This window comes from Rattus norvegicus, chromosome 12, assembly GCF_036323735.1.
Source record: "Rattus norvegicus strain BN/NHsdMcwi chromosome 12, GRCr8, whole genome shotgun sequence".
Classification (NCBI taxonomy): domain Eukaryota; kingdom Metazoa; phylum Chordata; class Mammalia; order Rodentia; family Muridae; genus Rattus; species Rattus norvegicus.
In genome coordinates, this window is record NC_086030.1 from 31,457,014 (window position 1) to 31,475,045 (window position 18,032).

An 18,032-nucleotide genomic window follows, 5' to 3' on the forward strand; every position below is an offset into this window, starting at 1 on the left:
GTCAAAGGGCACTTTCTCACACACACAAACCGTGTGTGTGTGTGTGTGTGTGTATGTGTATGTATGTGTGTGTGTGTGTGTGTGTGTGTGTGTGTGTGTGTAGTATAGGCTTGGGGTGTTGGGAAACATGCTCTTAGAGGCTTAGGATAAGGATTGGTAAGGAAAGTGTTTTGCTGTGCAGGTATGAGGACATGAGTTTGATTCTCAGCACCCACATAAAAAAATAAACAAAAAAACAAAAACAACTCTAGTCATGATGCCAAATACTTGTGTTCCCATAGCTGGACAGAAAGAGACAGGCAGACCGTAGGGCCCACTGGCCGGCCGGCCCAGCATACTCGGTGAGTTCTAGACTAGCCAGGTGGGTGGCATCCTGCATCCTGAGGAACAATATCTGAGGTTGACCTCTGTCCTCACAATAGACACACGTGTAGCACATGTATGACATGTATGACACATACATGGCACATGCATGGCACATGTGTACACACGTACACAAAGAGGACTGGTAAAGTTAGATGCAGTGGTACATTCTGGGCAGTCAGAGAATTGTCAGTTTGAGTTTTGAGGCTGCCCAGTGAGACTCTGTCTCAAAACAAAGCCTTCCAAAACAACAACAACAAAAACAAAAACAAAAACAAAAACAAAAACAAAAACAAAAACAAGAAACCAACCAAACTTGAACAAGGCTGGCAAGATGGCTCATGGGTAAGGGAACTTGATACAAGGCCTGACATCCTGAGTTTGCTCCCTGGGACCTACATGGTATAAAAAGAGAGCTGATGGGCTGGAGAGATGGCTCAGTGGTTAAGAGCACTGACTGCTCTTCCAGAGGTCCTGAGTTCAAATCCCAGCGACCACATGGTGGCTCACAACCATCTGTAAAGAGATCCGATGCCCTCCTCTGGTGTGTCTGAAGACAGTTACGGTGTACTCATATAAAATAAATAAATAAATCTTTAAAAAAAAAAAAAAAAAAAGAGAGCTGACTCTTAAAAGCTGGCCTCTGATCGACATAGTGTGACACACACCCCCACCCCTCCCCACACCACCACCACCACCACCACAATGAATGAAATAAGTAAATAAATAACATTTAAAGAAGAGGTTTTCAACCTGTGGGTAGCAATTCCTTTGGGGGTCGAACAACCCCTTCATAGGAGTCACCTGAGACCAGGGGAAAACACAGAGATTTACGATTCATAACAGTAGCAAAATTACAGTCATGAAGTAGCAACAAAATAGTTTTATTGGTTGGGGGGGTCACCACAACACGAGGAACTCTGTTAAAGGGTCTCAGCATTAGGAAGGGTGCGAACCATTGGTTTAAAGGAAGCAAACAAGTTAAAAAAAATTCTGATAAAAGAAGAAACTAGTTAGGCTGCCATGTTCGGACTTACCCTCACCCCTAACCCCCCAAACCCTATAGAAATAACAAAGTCAGAAGTAGGAATCAGATTATGTTTTCAAAGGCAAGAGAGCTATTCCTAGGAGAAAGGGCCCAAAAGCTTCTCAAGGATCTGAAAATCACTCTCAAGCCAGACTTCACGGTGAGCCTGTGTCCCGCACCACTGTCCGGGCTCCCTCTCCGACTCACCGAGATCCTCTCTTGCCTGCACTGCCTAAGTCTCATCTTGTTATCTCTAATCCTCCTGAACCCACCAGGCTCTCGCTTCCCTTGGGTGACTTAAGAGTATTTTTGTGGTCGATTCTCCACTTTACTGATGAACTCTGGGTTTTAAGTTCTTAGCTGGAGGAGGAGAATTTGCTTGGGGTGGAGATGGGCTTCTTCTTGGAGTGGGCACATGGAAGGAAAAAACATGCCAACTCTCAGAGAGGACAAAGGAGAGTAAGAAGAAGAGGATGGGGATTGGAGATGTGGCTCAGTGGTTAGAGCACTGCCTAGCATACACAAGGCCTAGGGTTCCATCCACAGCACTGCGCTAAGTGTGGTGACGTACACTTGTAAACTCAGTTGTTTACAGGCGTACCCAGGAAGTAGAGACAGGAGGATCAGACCTTTGGGAATCACCCTTGGCTACACAGCAAGTTCCAGCCCAGTGGGGGACACAGGAGACCCTATCTAAACAAACAAACGAATCAATAATGACCCAGAAAAACAAAAAGAATTCAAAATGTGTTTGTGGCTTGTTGGGAACCAGCTAATGTGTCTGGGCCTTGTGCCTAATTAGAAACTGTCCCCTTATACCCCTTCCTGAGGGTGTGTGGAGAGCTTCAGCAACAGAAAACGCTATGGCTGGGCCAAGGGGGAAAGTGTTCATGAAAACCCTTCTTTTTGAAGGATACTCAGAAAGTAAGATAGGATAACGGGCTTTTTAATCCCCAGTGTTAAAGTGTGGCTATGAACTGTCTTCTGCAGGCTGATGTGGATAGACGTGAGGCTTCCTGCAGGTGGTCCTGTTTCGGGAAATTTCAGACCCTTTAAGGGGTGGGATTTAAAGAGAGATGAGCCACTACGGGGGTGGAAATTGAGGGTTACACAGAGCCACACTTCCTGTCGTGGTCCCTCTGTTTCCTGATCCTGGCCTACGTCAGCAAGGCGCTCATGCATGCTGCATTGAGCTGACTCTACCCCTACTCCTACCCCCTTTACTAAACCATGAGACCAAATAAATCTTCCCTGCCTTAAATTGCTTCTTGTCAGGATTTGATCACACAGATGAGAAAGGTGACTAATATATTCCTGCAGTGTCGCTTTCACTTTGATCTCAGGATCGTTCAAAGCACGGGGAAGGGAGAGATAACAAGTGCCTGAGAACCCAAACAGACATGTCCACCTTTTTTTTCCAGTACAGAAAGAGCGCCCTCATCTATAAAGTTCATGATAGACAGATGTGCTATTACATTCTTATGAAAAATAACCTTGTTCGAACAATACGATGTTTTAACTAACTGTACAGTTAGTTATGAATACAGTTGGGCTGTATTCATAATCACCAGCTAGAACACTATGCTGTACGCTGAGCGGACCTTCTAGACCATTCTGAGGCCATACGAACTTCGATGCAGCGGAGCCTGTAAGTCCAACTCAGTACCTGGTGGAAGATCGCTTTACTGCGAATTCAGACATCACTAGGAACAGTAGAGCCAAAAAAGAATGCCTTCAGTGGCTGAACTTAACACTCGATATCCTTGGCCCTTGATTTCCCTGTCTATAAAATGGGGATAATAACAGTCACCTTGGAAAGGAGATTTAAGGCAAAGAACTTCAATAATATTGTCTGTGCCCAGTGCATGCTGATCCCCTCTTTAAAAAACCCAAGTTTGTTTATTTATTTCCCATATGTGGGCGTTTGTATGTGCAAGTGTATGAACAACACCCCTGGGTGTCTTTCCTCACGTGCCACCCACCCTCTTGTTGAGACAGGGACTTGCTATTCAGGCTAGACGGACTAGCCAGCATGTGTAAGTCTCTGTTTCTGCAGCACTGGGATTACAGGCACACTCCGCCATACCCTGCTCACTTCTCTTGCACTGTGGCAGTGGACCTTAGGTGTGAGGCATCCTTTATAGAAGGAGCCATCTCCTAAACCCTATAACTGATGTCAATTTTTGTTTTCAAGACAGGTTTCTCCATGTAACATCCCCTGGCCATCCTGTACCTTTCTTTGTAGACCAGGTTGGCCTCTAATGCCTCTGCCTCCCAAGTGCTGGGTATAAAAGGCATGAGCCCCCATGCCTGGCTTCTTGTTGACTTATTCAGTGAGCTGGGTGTTGTGCTTCTTTTATGTTTGTTTTATGTGCAGAGTTAGGTCTCACACAGGCTGGGTGTGGTTCTTTAGATAAACGAAGAGCCCCCCTGTATCAAGCAGCAAAGGCAATTGACAAGTCACAAAGGTGGGATTTGAACCCATGGTTTGCTCTGCTACCCAAGTTCAAAACCTCAGCTTACGTTCTCCCTAACCTTCTGCTTGGTGGCAGCGAACATGTCAGACACTTGGTGCAGCTGACTGGAGCCTGAGCCAGGACTGGATTCGTTTCCTTGTGACTCACTTAAGACAATTCATACCTGTGTTGTACAATGTAACATCAAATAAATACTACTTATTCTTAGTGTGTTTCCCTTTCATTTTCAGTCCTGGGCATTGAACCTAGAGCCTCGTGAATGCTAGGAAAGTATACTCCCCTGAGCTGCAGCCCCCACCCCTGTTTACTTTTTTCCCTTGTTATTATTGTTTTGGAGACAGTTTCTCACTATGTAGCCCAGGCTATACATGTACATATGTATTCTTACTATGTAGCCCAGGCTATACATATACATATGTATTTTTACTATGTAGCCCAGGCTATACATATACATATGTATTTTTACTATGTAGCCCAGGCTATACATATACATATGTATTTTTACTATGTAGCCCAGGCTATACATATACATATGTGTTCTTACTATGTAGTTCAGCTTGCAGCAATTGAGGCAAAAAGCTGCCTTTGTCTCCCAGGGTATCTGGAATTTAGGCACAAGGCACCATGGGATGTTTTATATACTTAAAGAGTTATTTTGTTTTATTTATATGTATGTCTGTGTGAGCATACACTATGTAGTTGTGAGTCCCCAAGGCGGCCAGGAGAGGGCACCAGATCTCCTAGAGATCAAGTTACAGGATGTTGTGAACCACTCAACGTGGGTGCTGAGAACTGAACTCTGGTCCTCAGCAAGAGCAGCAAGGCCCCAGCTGGCTCTGACCTCACTATGTCTCTCAGCCTGACTGTGAACTTCAATCCTCTTGCTCCAGCCTTCCAAGGAGCTGGGGTCTCAGGATCGGTGCCATTAAACCTGGTCCATAGCAAGTCTTGCTTCATTTTGCTTCAAAGACTACTGGTCAACCTGGAGTGAATTTGGAGCCCTAGGTCTTAGGCCCTTTGTTTTAATCTGACATTTTCCCCAACTGTTGCTCAGGAGCTCTGAGAAAGTCTGAACTCTAAGCCTCAGTTTCCCTTTCTGTAAAAGGAGCTAACAATAGGTGCTCTAAGCACCAAAAGAATTAATTCAGAAGCTGGGGGCATGGTTCTTTTCATAAAGTGCTTTTCCCACAAGCATGAGGACCTGGATTGAATCCCCAAAACCTGTACAAAAATCTAGGTATGGTGTTCATACCTGAACATCCCAGCGCTGGAGAGGCAGGGACAGGAGGATCCCAGGGGCTTAGTGGACAGTCAGTCTAGCTAAATTGCTGAGTTCCAGGCTAGTGTGAGACCCTTTCTACAAAAGAGTGGATGGTGTCTGAAGATGACCCCTTATGTTGACCTCTGGCCCCAACACTTGTAAACACACACAGGCATAAAATTTAAAAATAGTGAGATAGTCTGGGCGATGGCGATACACGCCTTTAATCCTAGCACTCTGGAGGCAGAGGCAGGTTAATGGCTGTGAGTTCAAGGGCAGCCTGGTCTACAGAGTGAGTTCTAGGACACCCGGGGCTACACAGAGAAACCCTGTCTCAACACACACACACACACACACACACACACACACACACACACACACAATTAGATTTTAAAAATTAAGTAAAAAACAAACCACTACAAAGATTAATGAGCTAACCCAACTGAAAGCTACATCCCGGCCATAAATTGCCAGAGAAATACCAAGCTGCCTGTCTCCCCCTGGGGTCACAGGAGACACCTGCTTGTTTATTCTCCTGGTTGGTCTGTTGCTGCAGCTTCCAGTGTAGAGCTAAGCACACCTCAGATGCTCCCAGACCTCTTCCTGGCTTCTTACCCCATCAATTCTTCCTGAACTGCTGCTAGGCTCACCTTTCCAGAGCCCTGCTTAGTATGCAACAGTCTTCCCTGTGCAGCCTGCCATCCCGGGAGTCACAGTCTCCAGCTGCCACCCACAGCTGCAAACACTCCTCTTGCCTAATCCCTTCTTGCTGACTTCCCCTCATCCCGTCCTTTCTTCCCCTCTCCTTTCCTTCCCTCTCCCTTCCCCTTTCTGCTCCTCTCCTCCCTTCTCTCAGTCCACTGCAAGGCTGGACCATTGAGCCTGGGGGGGCCCCACACACTCTAAGTGATGGTTCTATTGCCCAGCTCCTCCCTCCTTTGTTTTCAAGGACACGGCTCTTAATGTCTACTTACTATTAATCTAGCTACACAGTGCAAGTGTCGAAATGAACTTAACACACTCCCAAAGTTGTGTAACCATCACTATTGCTCAGCACAAGATGACGTCCATCATCCTAAGAAGAAACCAGTACACGTAGGAACCATTACTCACCTGCCTCTGTCCCCAGCCCCAGGCAACCATTGACCTTTCTATTCCGATGGACTTGCCTGCTCCGCATGCTGCACGGATAGAACCGCAGGAAGTGGGACTTCTGTCTCCTTCCATTCACCTCAAACACGGGAGCTCAGTTTGCATTGTGGGTTGCATCGAGGTTTCATTATTTTAAATTTTGGGACAGGGTCTCATGTAGCCCAGGCTGGCCCCATAGTCACTATGCAGCCAAGGATGACCCTGGACTCCTGATCCTCCTAAGGCTTGGCATTACAGGTACATAACACCATGACTGGCATCACCTCATTTCTTTCTATCGCTTAATGATACGACATAATGCGGCTTGTTTATGAGTTCATTACTTAAGGGTATCTGGATGGTGTTTTTTTAAACATATTATGAACACTTGTATACATGGGTTTTTTTGAGTGTGTGCTTGTGTGGATGTGTGTGTGCAGGTGCTTTCTGTTTGAGGGTATGTGCATAATGTGTTCACATACCCATGGAAACCCTGAGTTGACACTGGGACATGCTGAGCCATCTCCACACCCCTCTTGTGCATGTTTTTGGGTACCCAGGCCTTCTGAGCTCCCTGTGCTACAAACTTAGGACCCTGATGGCTGTTTTACATATGAGACTCTCATCTAATCTTGGAGGAGTTTGGTTCTGTCAAGAAGCATCCTATATAGATCGATTGTACGTCCATTTATCAGAGTTCAAGCATTCTTCTAGCGACTGACACAGCAGGTAAGGAAGTGGGCAGCAGGAGGCAGATGCAGAATCCCCAGCCCCCACACTTGTTGTCCAACCCTATAAACCACAGACCCTGTCTTCTGGCAGGACCTGGGTTTGTAAGCTTTAGTGACAGACTGTCTTTGCACTTCTTATTTTAACACCAGTTCACACAGCTCCACTTGGCAAGTGATCAGGGATGGCTTTGGGATTCTTCTCTTGGAGACAGTCATCTGCATAGACTTTGATACAAGCCAGGGGAGTTTGTAATCCCTTTGCTTCCGTGTGGATGTCGGCAACGAGGCTGCTTGTTTATAGAGATGGTGGCTCAAGAGTGAGATGAGCTCATTTGTGGTCCGGGTGCAGATCTTCAACGCTAGTATTTCCAGTAGGAACTCTGAGTTTCAGGAGTGAGTACATGAATTACTACCAATTCCAGATCATGTGATTCTCAGAATAAGCCAGAGCTACCCAGTTTGGAAACTAAAATTGCCTTCAGATCCTTTAGGTCTGATACCTTGTGAATCTCCTGTGGTTTGAATGCAAGATGTCCCTCACAGGCTCATATGTATGAACATGTGGTCTCCAGCAGGTGGTGCTATTTCCATTGGGGGGGGGAGATTATAGAACCTTTAGGAGGTGGAGCTGTACTGGAGGAAGTGGGCACTGATAGGAGGGGATTCAAGGTTTTGTAGTCCAGCCCCACTTCCTGTCCACTCTCTGCTTCTTTGTCTATCAAGATGTGAGGTGTCTCTGACATGGGCTCCTACCAACATGAACCTCATCATGTCTTCAAACTGTGAGATAAAATAAGCCCTCCACTTCAAGCTGTTTCTTGTCAAGTGTTTGATCCCAGCCCTGAGAGAAGTAATATGGACTGTATGAAACTGGCTCTTGATTCAGCCTAAAATGGAATAAACTTTTTGCTTTGCTTTTAATAATGTATTTTTATTTATGCACCTGTGTGTATGTTCATGTGTACAGGAGGCCAGGAGAGTTAGAGTCAGAAGTGGCTGTGATGAAACTCAAGAAGGATGACCAAAATGCAGATGCTTCACTCCTTTTTTAAAAGGGGAACAAGAATACCCTTGGGAGGGGATAGGGAGGCAAAGTTTAGAACAGAGGCAGAAGGAACACCCATTCAGAGCCTGCCCCACATGTATACATATACAGCCACCAAACTAGATAAGATGGATGAAGCAAAGAAGTGCAGGCTGACAGGAAATGGATATAGATCTCTCCTGAGAGACACAGCTAGAACATGTCAAATACAGAGGCAAATGCTAGCAGCAAACCACTGAACTGAGAACGGGACCCCCATTGGAGGAATTAGAGAAAGGTCTGGAAGAGCTTGAAGGGGCTTGAGACCCCATATGAACAACAATGCCAACCGACCAGAGCTTCCAGGGACTAAGCCACTACCCAAAGACTATACATGGACTGACCCTGGGCTCCAACCTCATAGGTAGCAATGAATAGCCTAGTAAGGGCACCAGTGGAAGGGGAAGCCCTTGGTCCTGCCAAGGCTGGGCCCCCAGTGAAGGTGATTGTTGGGGGGAGGGCGGTAATGGGGGGAGGATGGGGAGGGGAACACCCAGATAGAAGGAGAGGGGGAGTGGTTAGGGGGCTTATGGACAGGAAACTGGGAAAGGGAATAACATTTGAAATGTAAATAAGAAATACCCAAGTTAATAAAAATGAAAAAAAAGAAGTGATTGTGAGCTGGCTGAAACTCAAAAGCAGTGTGTGTCCTTGATCGACGAGCCATTTATAGCTTATCTTTTGATTTTCTGTAAAGATTTTATTATTTATTTATTTATTTATTTATTTATTTATTTATTTAGTGTGTGTATGTGTGTGTGTGTGTGTATCTGTGTCCATGTTTGTGCCTGTGCAGGAATGCATACCTTTGTACACAGAGGCGCGAGGAGGGCACTGGATCTTTCAGAGCTGGAGTCACTGGTGTGTATTTGAAATCCAACTTGTTATTTTGGTGCTGGGAGTCCAAACTCTCTAGTCCTCACAATCCAGCAACAAGCACTCTTTACCACGAGCTATCACTCCAGCCCAGAAAGGGAATATAGAAATATAGCTTGATGGTATTAGGTATCATCACCAGGTAAGACTTGCGGTGGGGATGGAGGATGGAGCTGTAGGAGGTAGAATGAGGTTGGTTTTTATCTAATTATGCCTTCCTAAAGAGGGAGAGAGCGGCCCCCACTTGTACAACTGGAAGCTGGTTCACTTTATACCACAGAACTTCACTAGCTCCTCTTGGTTTTTCCGTACTGCAGACAACTGTGCCTTGCTTCTAAAGGTCCTACCAGGATCTCCCGGTATAAAGGTCAAGCACAGTGCTGGCCTTCCCAGTGTCCTTCCCTTCCCTTTGATGACAACACGCATCTTTTGTTTCTGGGACCTGTACTACTCCGTGTAGTTGAGATTCTCAACTGAAGACTTCACAAGCCAGAAGGACCAAGAATAATGTCCATAGCTCTTGGCATGTCGGGGGGGTAGACCTAAGAGCTGAAGAGAGTTGAGAAGGGGCCCTTTTGTGGATGACGATGAGTCTTGGGAGAGGGAGTCCTGTTACTGTCTGAGTCTGATTGAGAATGAAGCCAATAGAGGAAAGGGAGGATGAGACAGTAGCACTCAGGGAGAAAAGAGGCAGGAAAGGAGAAATGTAGATGGACGGGGAGGAGGGGGAAGAAATGGATAAATAATGAGAGGAAAGATGAAAAGAGGAAAAGAAAGTGAGGAGGGAGAAGAGGAGGAGGAATTGTTTTACATACTGATCAAAAACAATTCTCTGTGCCTTTGGCATCTTCAAATTTCAATTGGTCCTCAGAAAACTCTTCTACCATATTGCTGTAGAGAACATTAGAGGGTCCCCAAACAGTCCAGCTGCTCCTTAACTTTCAACCGATGGCCCAAGTCAGCTTTCGAAAGTTGCCTTCTGGCTTTCCACAGGCTGCCAGCCCTAGCTGCCCACTTACCTCCTTCTCAAGCCAAAGACACAGGTTTTATTTCAGGAAAGTCACAGGGCAGGCCAGCTAGAAGCAGATGGCATGAGTGACATCCTGTGTCCCCTTCATTTGGATGGGCCCAGAGGAGCCATAATGAATTGCTGGGTGACAACGCAGATGACATCGTGCAGGTGATCACTTGGTGACCTGACAGGAACATCGTGACTTCAGAAGGGATGGCTGCCTTGGTGACCTTGGATTGGATCACAGACTTCTCTATGACCTTCCACTGTGCCCCGACATGTTTGTATCTAACTCTTTTTTTTTTTTTTTTCCGGAGCTGGGGACCGAACCCAGGGCCTTGCGCTTCCTAGGTAAGCGCTCTACCACTGAGCCAAATCCCCAGCCCCGACATGTTTGTATCTAAATATAACTACCACTATATTCTTGCATTGAATAGGACAGAAAATTAAAGCTCAGAGAGCCCAAAGATATATGGACCACACAGCATATTATGTTTCTTTTTTCTTTCTTTCTTTTTTTTTTTTTTTTTTGGTTCTTTTTTTCGGAGCTGGGGACCGAACCCAGGGCTGCGCTCTACCACTGAGCTAAATCCCCAACCCCTTGCATATTATGTTTCTTATCAGTGTGACCACATTGGCTGGTATTAATTAATAACTTGACTGGATCTAGAGTGATCTAGCAGGCAAACCTCTTGTCACAACGGTGAAGGGTTATTTTGATTAGGTTACTTAAGGTGGGAGGAACCCTAGAAGTGGGTGGTATCATTTCCTAGGCTTGGATCGCCTAAACAGGAGAACGCTAGGTGAACAGGAGCATTCATCACTCCCTGCTTCCTACCTGCAGGTGTGAGGTGTCTGCCTGCCTCGAATTTCTGCTGCCCTGACTTCCTCAACATGGTGAACTGTACCCTCCAACGGTGAACCAAACAAACCCTTACTCCCTTAAGTTGTTTCAGTCAGAGTATTTATCTCAAGAAAATCAATGAAGACAGTGAGCAAATACCTGGCAGAAATAATTTAGAGGAAAAAAAAAAAAGGTTCATGCTGGCTGGCAGCTTCTGAAATTAAAGCCCACAGTCTCTTGGTCCCAAACGCTTGGGCAAAACATTCTGGTGGGGGGCTGGGTATTTAGCTCAGTGGTAGAGCGCTTACCTAGGAAGCGCAAGGCCCTGGGTTCGGTCCCCAGCTCCGAAAAAAAGAACCAAAAAAACAAAACAAAACAAAACAAAACAAAAAAACAAAAAAACAAAAAAACCCCCAAAAACATTCTGGTGGGAAAAGTGACAACAGAGAAGAGTTGCTCACGTCATAGCTGACTAGCAAGCCCACAGTGGGAAATGAGGTGGCCAGAGAAAATATACTCTCGAGGGCCTAACCCCAGTGACACAGTCCCTTCCAGTTATGTCCCTTCAGGTATGATGCCCCCATACCATAAAGTTTTCAGGACTCCTCAAATAGCCCCGTCATCTATCTGGGATAAGTCCTTGTGACATTCATATATTCGAGCCATATTACACAAGCAGGAAAGAGCTGTACAGATCTCCACATACTGCAAAGATCTTCCTTGACCTTTGCTCCTCTTTCATCAGATGGAGATTTAGCATGGTCAGAGGCAATCAGCCATCTCTTTCCCAGAGACATTTCCGGTGAGACTTATTTTCCAGTGTCCCAGCTTCGCTCCTGTTACTGTGACAGATACCCTGACAGACAAAGCCAGTGAGAGAGCGAAGGGGTCTGTTTGGCTTGCAGTTCCAAGTTACAGCCCAGTGTTATGGGGAAGCAAGGCAGGAACTTGATGCATCAGACCCATTGTCAAGAGCAGATGGAGAAAATGCATGGGCCCTTGCTTGCCCATTCTCAGTTAGCTTTCTCCTCTGTTCTGCAGCTCAAGACCTGTTACCTCAGAGAATGATGCTCTGCACAGTGGCTGGGTCTCCCCATATCAATTGGCTTAATTAAGACAGCCCCTGTGGCTGTAAAATTATTTTTTAAAAAATGCTGTCTTTTATCCCACACTAGATCCGGCACCACAGTGTCCCAAGATATCTGGTAGACATCTTCATCTCAGTCAGCAAAGCCTCTCATCCACTTTGCTCTATCCCATATCACACATCCAATGGCTACTCTCTGAGCCTAACAGCAATCTCTCTACCTGCCTAGTTCCCAAGGCAGGTTTCCACCATGCCAGACACACACATCCCAATTTCGTGGCGGGCTAGCATGTCCAGCCACCACACACTCTCATGAACTTAAATCGCCACACGAAAGAACACAGAACACAATAACCTCTGACCCCTTTGATAAGATATAATGGCCCACCTCGTCATACAAAGCCCTGCACACATCCATCCCTTAAGAACATTCATAACGACCTGTAAATGTGCAGAGAGGAATCTTAACATCCACCTCCATGTTCTCTCGGCTGCTTCTCCTCCTAGTTCCAGTTTCCTTCCATCTCTAAAACTTTTCTCCCACCCATCCTTCCATCTCGTCCAATGACAGATCTCGTTCTATCTTGTTCCTGCCTTCACCTGCATCATGACACCATCCTACAACCACCACACACACGGACGTACCCGCAGGCCAACCTGACCTAGACAATCCCACATTAAGGATCTCCTGTCAAGTGATTGTAGGTATGAAAGCTGACACCTATAAAGTAATCAGTAGGGGTTGGAGAGATGATTCAGTGGTTAAGGACATGTACTGCTTTTGCAGAGGACGCCATTTTTGTTCCCAGCACCCACCTCAGGCAGCTGGCCCCTGTAACTCCAGGGAACCAGATGCCCTCTTCTGGCTTCCATGGGCACTACACACACACACACACACACACACACACACACACACACACACACACACACACACACAAGTATACACATCATAAATGGAGATTAAAAATAAAACATTAAAAAGCTAACTATGGCACCAGGTGGCGAGTGTTTTTGATTTCCTTTCTTACTTATCTCCCACATTAGGTATGATTCCACCACCAGTGAGATAGAAAAATGGCAAAGGGTGCGCAATGCTATTTCATGGGGGAGATTTGGAAGTTGCTCCTGCAAAGGCCCCGTAGTGACAAACGAAGAAACTAGGGGACTGAGGAGACGGCTTGATCAGAAAAATGTATGCTCAGTAAGCGTGAAGAACTGAGGTAAGGTCTCCTGAGACCCACGTAAGAGGCCACACACAGCAGCACCATTTGTAATCCTGAGGGGAGACACCGGAGGATCCCTGGGGCAGTCAGGGTGATTGGATGAGGGAACTCCAGTTTCGAGAAGAGACTCTGACTCACAAAAATAAGGTGGAAAGTCACATGATATCAATCTCTGGGTCCCCATACGCACATGTGCATGCACAAATCATCTCCATGTGAACACACACACACACGTGCACACACACAAACACACACACGTGCACACACACATCCACACACAAACACACACACGTGCACACACACATACACAAACACACACGTACCCACACATACACACACAAACACACACACATACACACACGTGCACACAGGTGCACACACACACACACAAACACACACTTGCACACACACACACAAACACACAAACACGTGCACACACACACACACACACACACACACACTAAGCTAAGCTAAGCTAAGCTAAGCTAAGCTAAGCTAAAACATTATCCAGTAGATGAAGGCTCAAGTCTTTGGCCTCACTTGACTCTAAAGACTTCACTTTGCTGAGCCTCAGTTCCGCCCTGCGTAACCACTTGAGTAAAATCACACCTATCTCAGACCAGTGCTGAGGCTTCTGTCTAACACGTGAGCACGTGGCCAGCAGCTGGTATGCATGTGGAAAGTTACCCTCCATCCATTTCCTTCCAGGGTTGGCTCCTTGCCGTAGCACTCAGCTATAAGGCAGTGGCTCTACAGGCAGGCAACCCAGCACCATTTGGTCTGTGTATGATAGTTTGACAACTGTGAATCTTGGCTTGGGTGTTTAGAGACAAGAAATCAAGGGCTGTAGACATGGCTCAGCACTTAACAGCACTGGCTGATCTCACAGAGGACCCAAGTTCAATCTCTAGCACTCTGTCGGGCTGCTCACAGTTACCTGTAACTTCAGCTCCATGGAACCTGATGAACTCTTACGGCCTCTGTGTTATATACATACAGATCACACACACACACACACACACACACACACACACACACACGGGGGGGGGGATAACCTAGGGATGGCAGTGGGGCCCCTGCCTTTAATCCCAGCACTGAGGAGGCAGAAGCAAGCAGATCATTAGGCATTCAAGACCAACCTGGTTTATGTAGAGTTTCAGGCCAGTCAGAACTACATAGTGAGACCCTTTGACTATAAATAAATAGTAAGCAAAAGTAAATAGATAAATGATAGATGGATGGATGGATAGATAGATAGATAGATAGATAGATAGATAGATAGTTTGACTGTTATGACACATGACTTATTCTTGTAATTTCAGCAACGGGGAGGTGGAGACAGGAGGATTCCTGTGACCCAGAGGCCATCCAGCATAGCTGAACTAGTGAGTTCCATGTGAATGTAAGAGACCTTCTCAAGAACTGAGGTGGATTCTGTTAGCATTTGTCTAAGCTCCACCCCACAGTTACCTAGCAAACAGCCAGGTATATTCTGCCCCATAGTTACCTGGCAACCGCCAGGTGTGCCTGACTCACTATAAAAGGAACTGCTTGCCCCCTCTTCTCTCTCTTGCCCTTGCCTTCCTGCTCCCACTCTCTCCCCATTCCCTTGCCCCCTCTCTCTCTTTCCACGTGCTCATGGCTGGCCTCTACTTCTCTACTCTCTCTTTTTCTCTGCCTCTACTGCCCTCTTGAGTCCCCTCCCCATGCCCTGAATAAACTCTGTTCTATTCTATACCATCCTGTGGCTGGCTGGTCCCTCAGAGGGAAGGGATACCTCAGCATGGGGCCACAGAGTTACCCCCTTCCCCCATACCTGACTACACCTCCATAGAGGTGTATCCCCTTTCTCTTCATCTTTTTATAAACACATCAGATTCTATTATAACAACAGCCACAGTTGTCCCCTGGCCTTCATATTTACACACACACACACACACACACACACACACACACACCTACCTGCACACATATGAGTATATATATATATGTATATATATGTATATATATATATATACACACAAACACATGCTCAGAAAGGGAAGACAAGTGAACCCCAAGTTTAAGGCAATCCAGAACTAGAGTGAGCGTCACACACACCCCTGTCTCAAAAAGTAAAGGGACAGGTCGGAGAGATGACTCTGTGGGCGAAGGTACTCGCCACCAGGGCTGACCACCTGAGCTGCGTCCTTGAGTCTCATGTGGTGGAAGGACAGAACTAACCCCCACAGGCTGTCCTCCAACTCTATATGTGCACTGTGACCTATGTGTCACCCCACCCATCCCCTACCCATCCCAAAGTCACATAATAAAGGAAATAATGTTTAAAAAGAGAGGAAAAGAAGGGCAGGAATATAGCTCACTGATAAAGCACTTGCCCAGCATGCACAGGGCCCCAGGTTCACCCACCCACCTCGGCATTGCAAAAATACTACAGTTAATTAATTAATTAATTAGCCTCTATGAATTCTCTGCACTGAGTATGTAAAAATCTGCCAATAGTTAATTTGATAGTTTAGTTCATTACAACAAATACATTTTTCCTTCTGTGAATTAGAATAGCTGTTTTCTTGTGTGTGTGTGTGTGTGTGTGTGTGCATGTGTGCGCTTGTATCTGTGATAAAAGTACAGGTGTCTTCTGAGTACAGAGAAGGTCACCGAATTATGATCCATCTCATGTAAGTGTTGGGACCCAAAAGTGGATCCTCTGTAAAAACAATACGTGCTCTTAACCACTGAGCCACCTCTCCAGACCCCAAAGTAGCTGTTTTCCTAAGTTTGGAAGAAGGATAACCTTATTTACCTTCCTAGGAACTCTTGAGTGACTACTGGAAGTAAGTTTGTATATACATATACATACACATACACACACACACACACACACACACACACACATATTTCAAGAGCCTGTCCTGAGTCTCTCCTTTGAGGTCAGATGACCCTCATTCTTTCTGTTAGCCCTTTGATTAGGTTGCTGAAAGGGCTCCATCCATGAGCCCTTTCCAGTCAATGCATCCGAGAAGCCCAGAGTTTATCCTTTTCTGGGGATTCTGTGGAGCAAACACAATTTTCCTGACATATGTAGATGAGGGAACACAGAGGAGTTGCACAGCTTGCCCAAGGTCATTCAATTAGCCAATGAACTGGGTCCAAGTTGGCTGACAGATTCAGTGGGCTCCTTCCACCATCCCTGAGGCAGCCAGCCTCCACCGAGCAAAGGCAAATTGCCACAAAACCACATAGCCATCCTCCTAGACTCAAAATGACCTCAGGAAGGACAAGATCCTCACAAGATCTTCTGAAGCTTGAACTTTGAGCCCTGTATGGTGGTATGTGGGCCATAAGCCCAGCACTCCAGAGGTCTAGGCAGGAGGATCTTGAGTTTGAATGGATAAGTGTAGCCTTGGCTACACATAGAAATCCTATCTCAAAAAAACCCACAAAACCCAAATAGCAGCAGCAAAAACAAAATCCAAATAACAAAAAAGAGGAGGAACAAGAGGAAGAGGAAGAAGAAGAGGAGGAGAAATAAAAATAGGAGGAAGGAGGAGGAGGAGGAAGTGGAGGGGGAGGAGGGGGAGGTAGAGGGGAGCAGTGGGAGGAGGGAGAAAGAGTGGGTAGGAGGGGGAGGAAGGAGTGGGGAGGAGGGGGAAAGAAGAGGGGGAGGAGGGGGAGGTAGAGGGGAGCAGTGGGAGGAGGGAGAAAGAGTAGGTAGGAGGGAGGAGGGGGAGGAAGGAGTGGGGAGGAGGGGGAAGGAGGAGGGGGAAGGAGTGGGGAGGAGGGGGAAGGAGGAGGGGGAAGGAGTGGGGAGGAGGGGGAGGAGGGGGAAGAAGGAGGAGGGGAAGGAGGGGGAAGGAGGAGGAAGGATGGGGGAGGAATGGGGAAAGAGGGAGAGGAGAGGTGAGGAGGAGGAGGAGGGGGAAAGGAGGAGGAGGATAGGGCTAGGGTGATGGTAGTTCTATGCAGGGTTAAAGCATCTGTGGTATAAGAATGAGGAGCTGAACTGTGTGGTCCCTAGCGCTCACATAACAGCTGGGGACAGTAGCACAGATGTAATTGCAGCACCAGGGAAACAGAGGCACGTGGATCCTGAGGACTCACTGGTGGGCCAGTCTCACTGAAACCGTGAGCACCAGGGACAGTGAGAGAGTCTGCCTCACAAAATAAGAGAAATAGAGGAAGATGCCCGATACTGACTTCTTGGTATCCACGTGCACACATAATCATGTTCACATGCACCTGCACATACATGTGCACATACCCCTAGAGCCTACACATGAAATTTCAGAAAATAAAAGGAGGAGAAAGAGAAAATAAAAGCATAAAATTAAACCATGGTATTGTCCCCAAGCTGACCTAGTCACTTGGCCCTCAACTTTTTTTTTTTCTTTTTTTCAGAGCTGGGGACCGAACCCAGGGCCTTGCGCTTGGTAGGCAAGTGCTCTACCACTGAGCTAAATCCCCAACCCCGGCCCTCAACTTTTACACTAGAGGACAAGGCTGCTTCTTGTCCAGGAAGACACCCCAGTCCACCCACCTCCTTCAAACTCTGTCTGGCAGTTCCCCGAGGTCTCGTTCAAACTCTCCTCCTCGTTGATAATAATGTTCTCAATGTCCTTCATTGTTAAGTGATCCCGGAAGGCATGGTACAGGATATGCTTCAGCTCTTCCAGAGTGACTCTCTGCATGTCGAACTGTGGAGACAAAGAACAGGAAGGGGGGTCTGTGAAAACTGGGGTGTGAACTCAGCTGGGGTGCTGTCAGCATGCCCCAAAGCTCCTTCGAGAAGATGAGTTTCTCAGGATACCAGATGAGCAGTTTGCCGCCCTGCTCAGCTCCAAGCGTGGTCTTTATTGGGAAGGCAGCAAATGAGACATAGCCTCTGGTTTAGGAGACAGAATAAAATCTCCTTGCTA

General features: G+C 46.6%; 1 protein-coding gene across 13 annotated transcripts in view; it reads right to left on the bottom strand.

Moving 5' to 3' along the window:
- The window catches only part of Caln1 (calneuron 1), a 491,884-nt gene that overhangs the window by 9,050 nt on the left and 464,802 nt on the right, over positions 1–18,032 (bottom strand). For all 13 annotated transcript variants that reach the window (NM_001077201.2, XM_017598405.3, XM_063271556.1 and 10 more), the window contains 1 exon segment: positions 17,654–17,810. In NM_001077201.2, the coding sequence (NP_001070669.1) occupies positions 17,654–17,810 (157 nt within the window).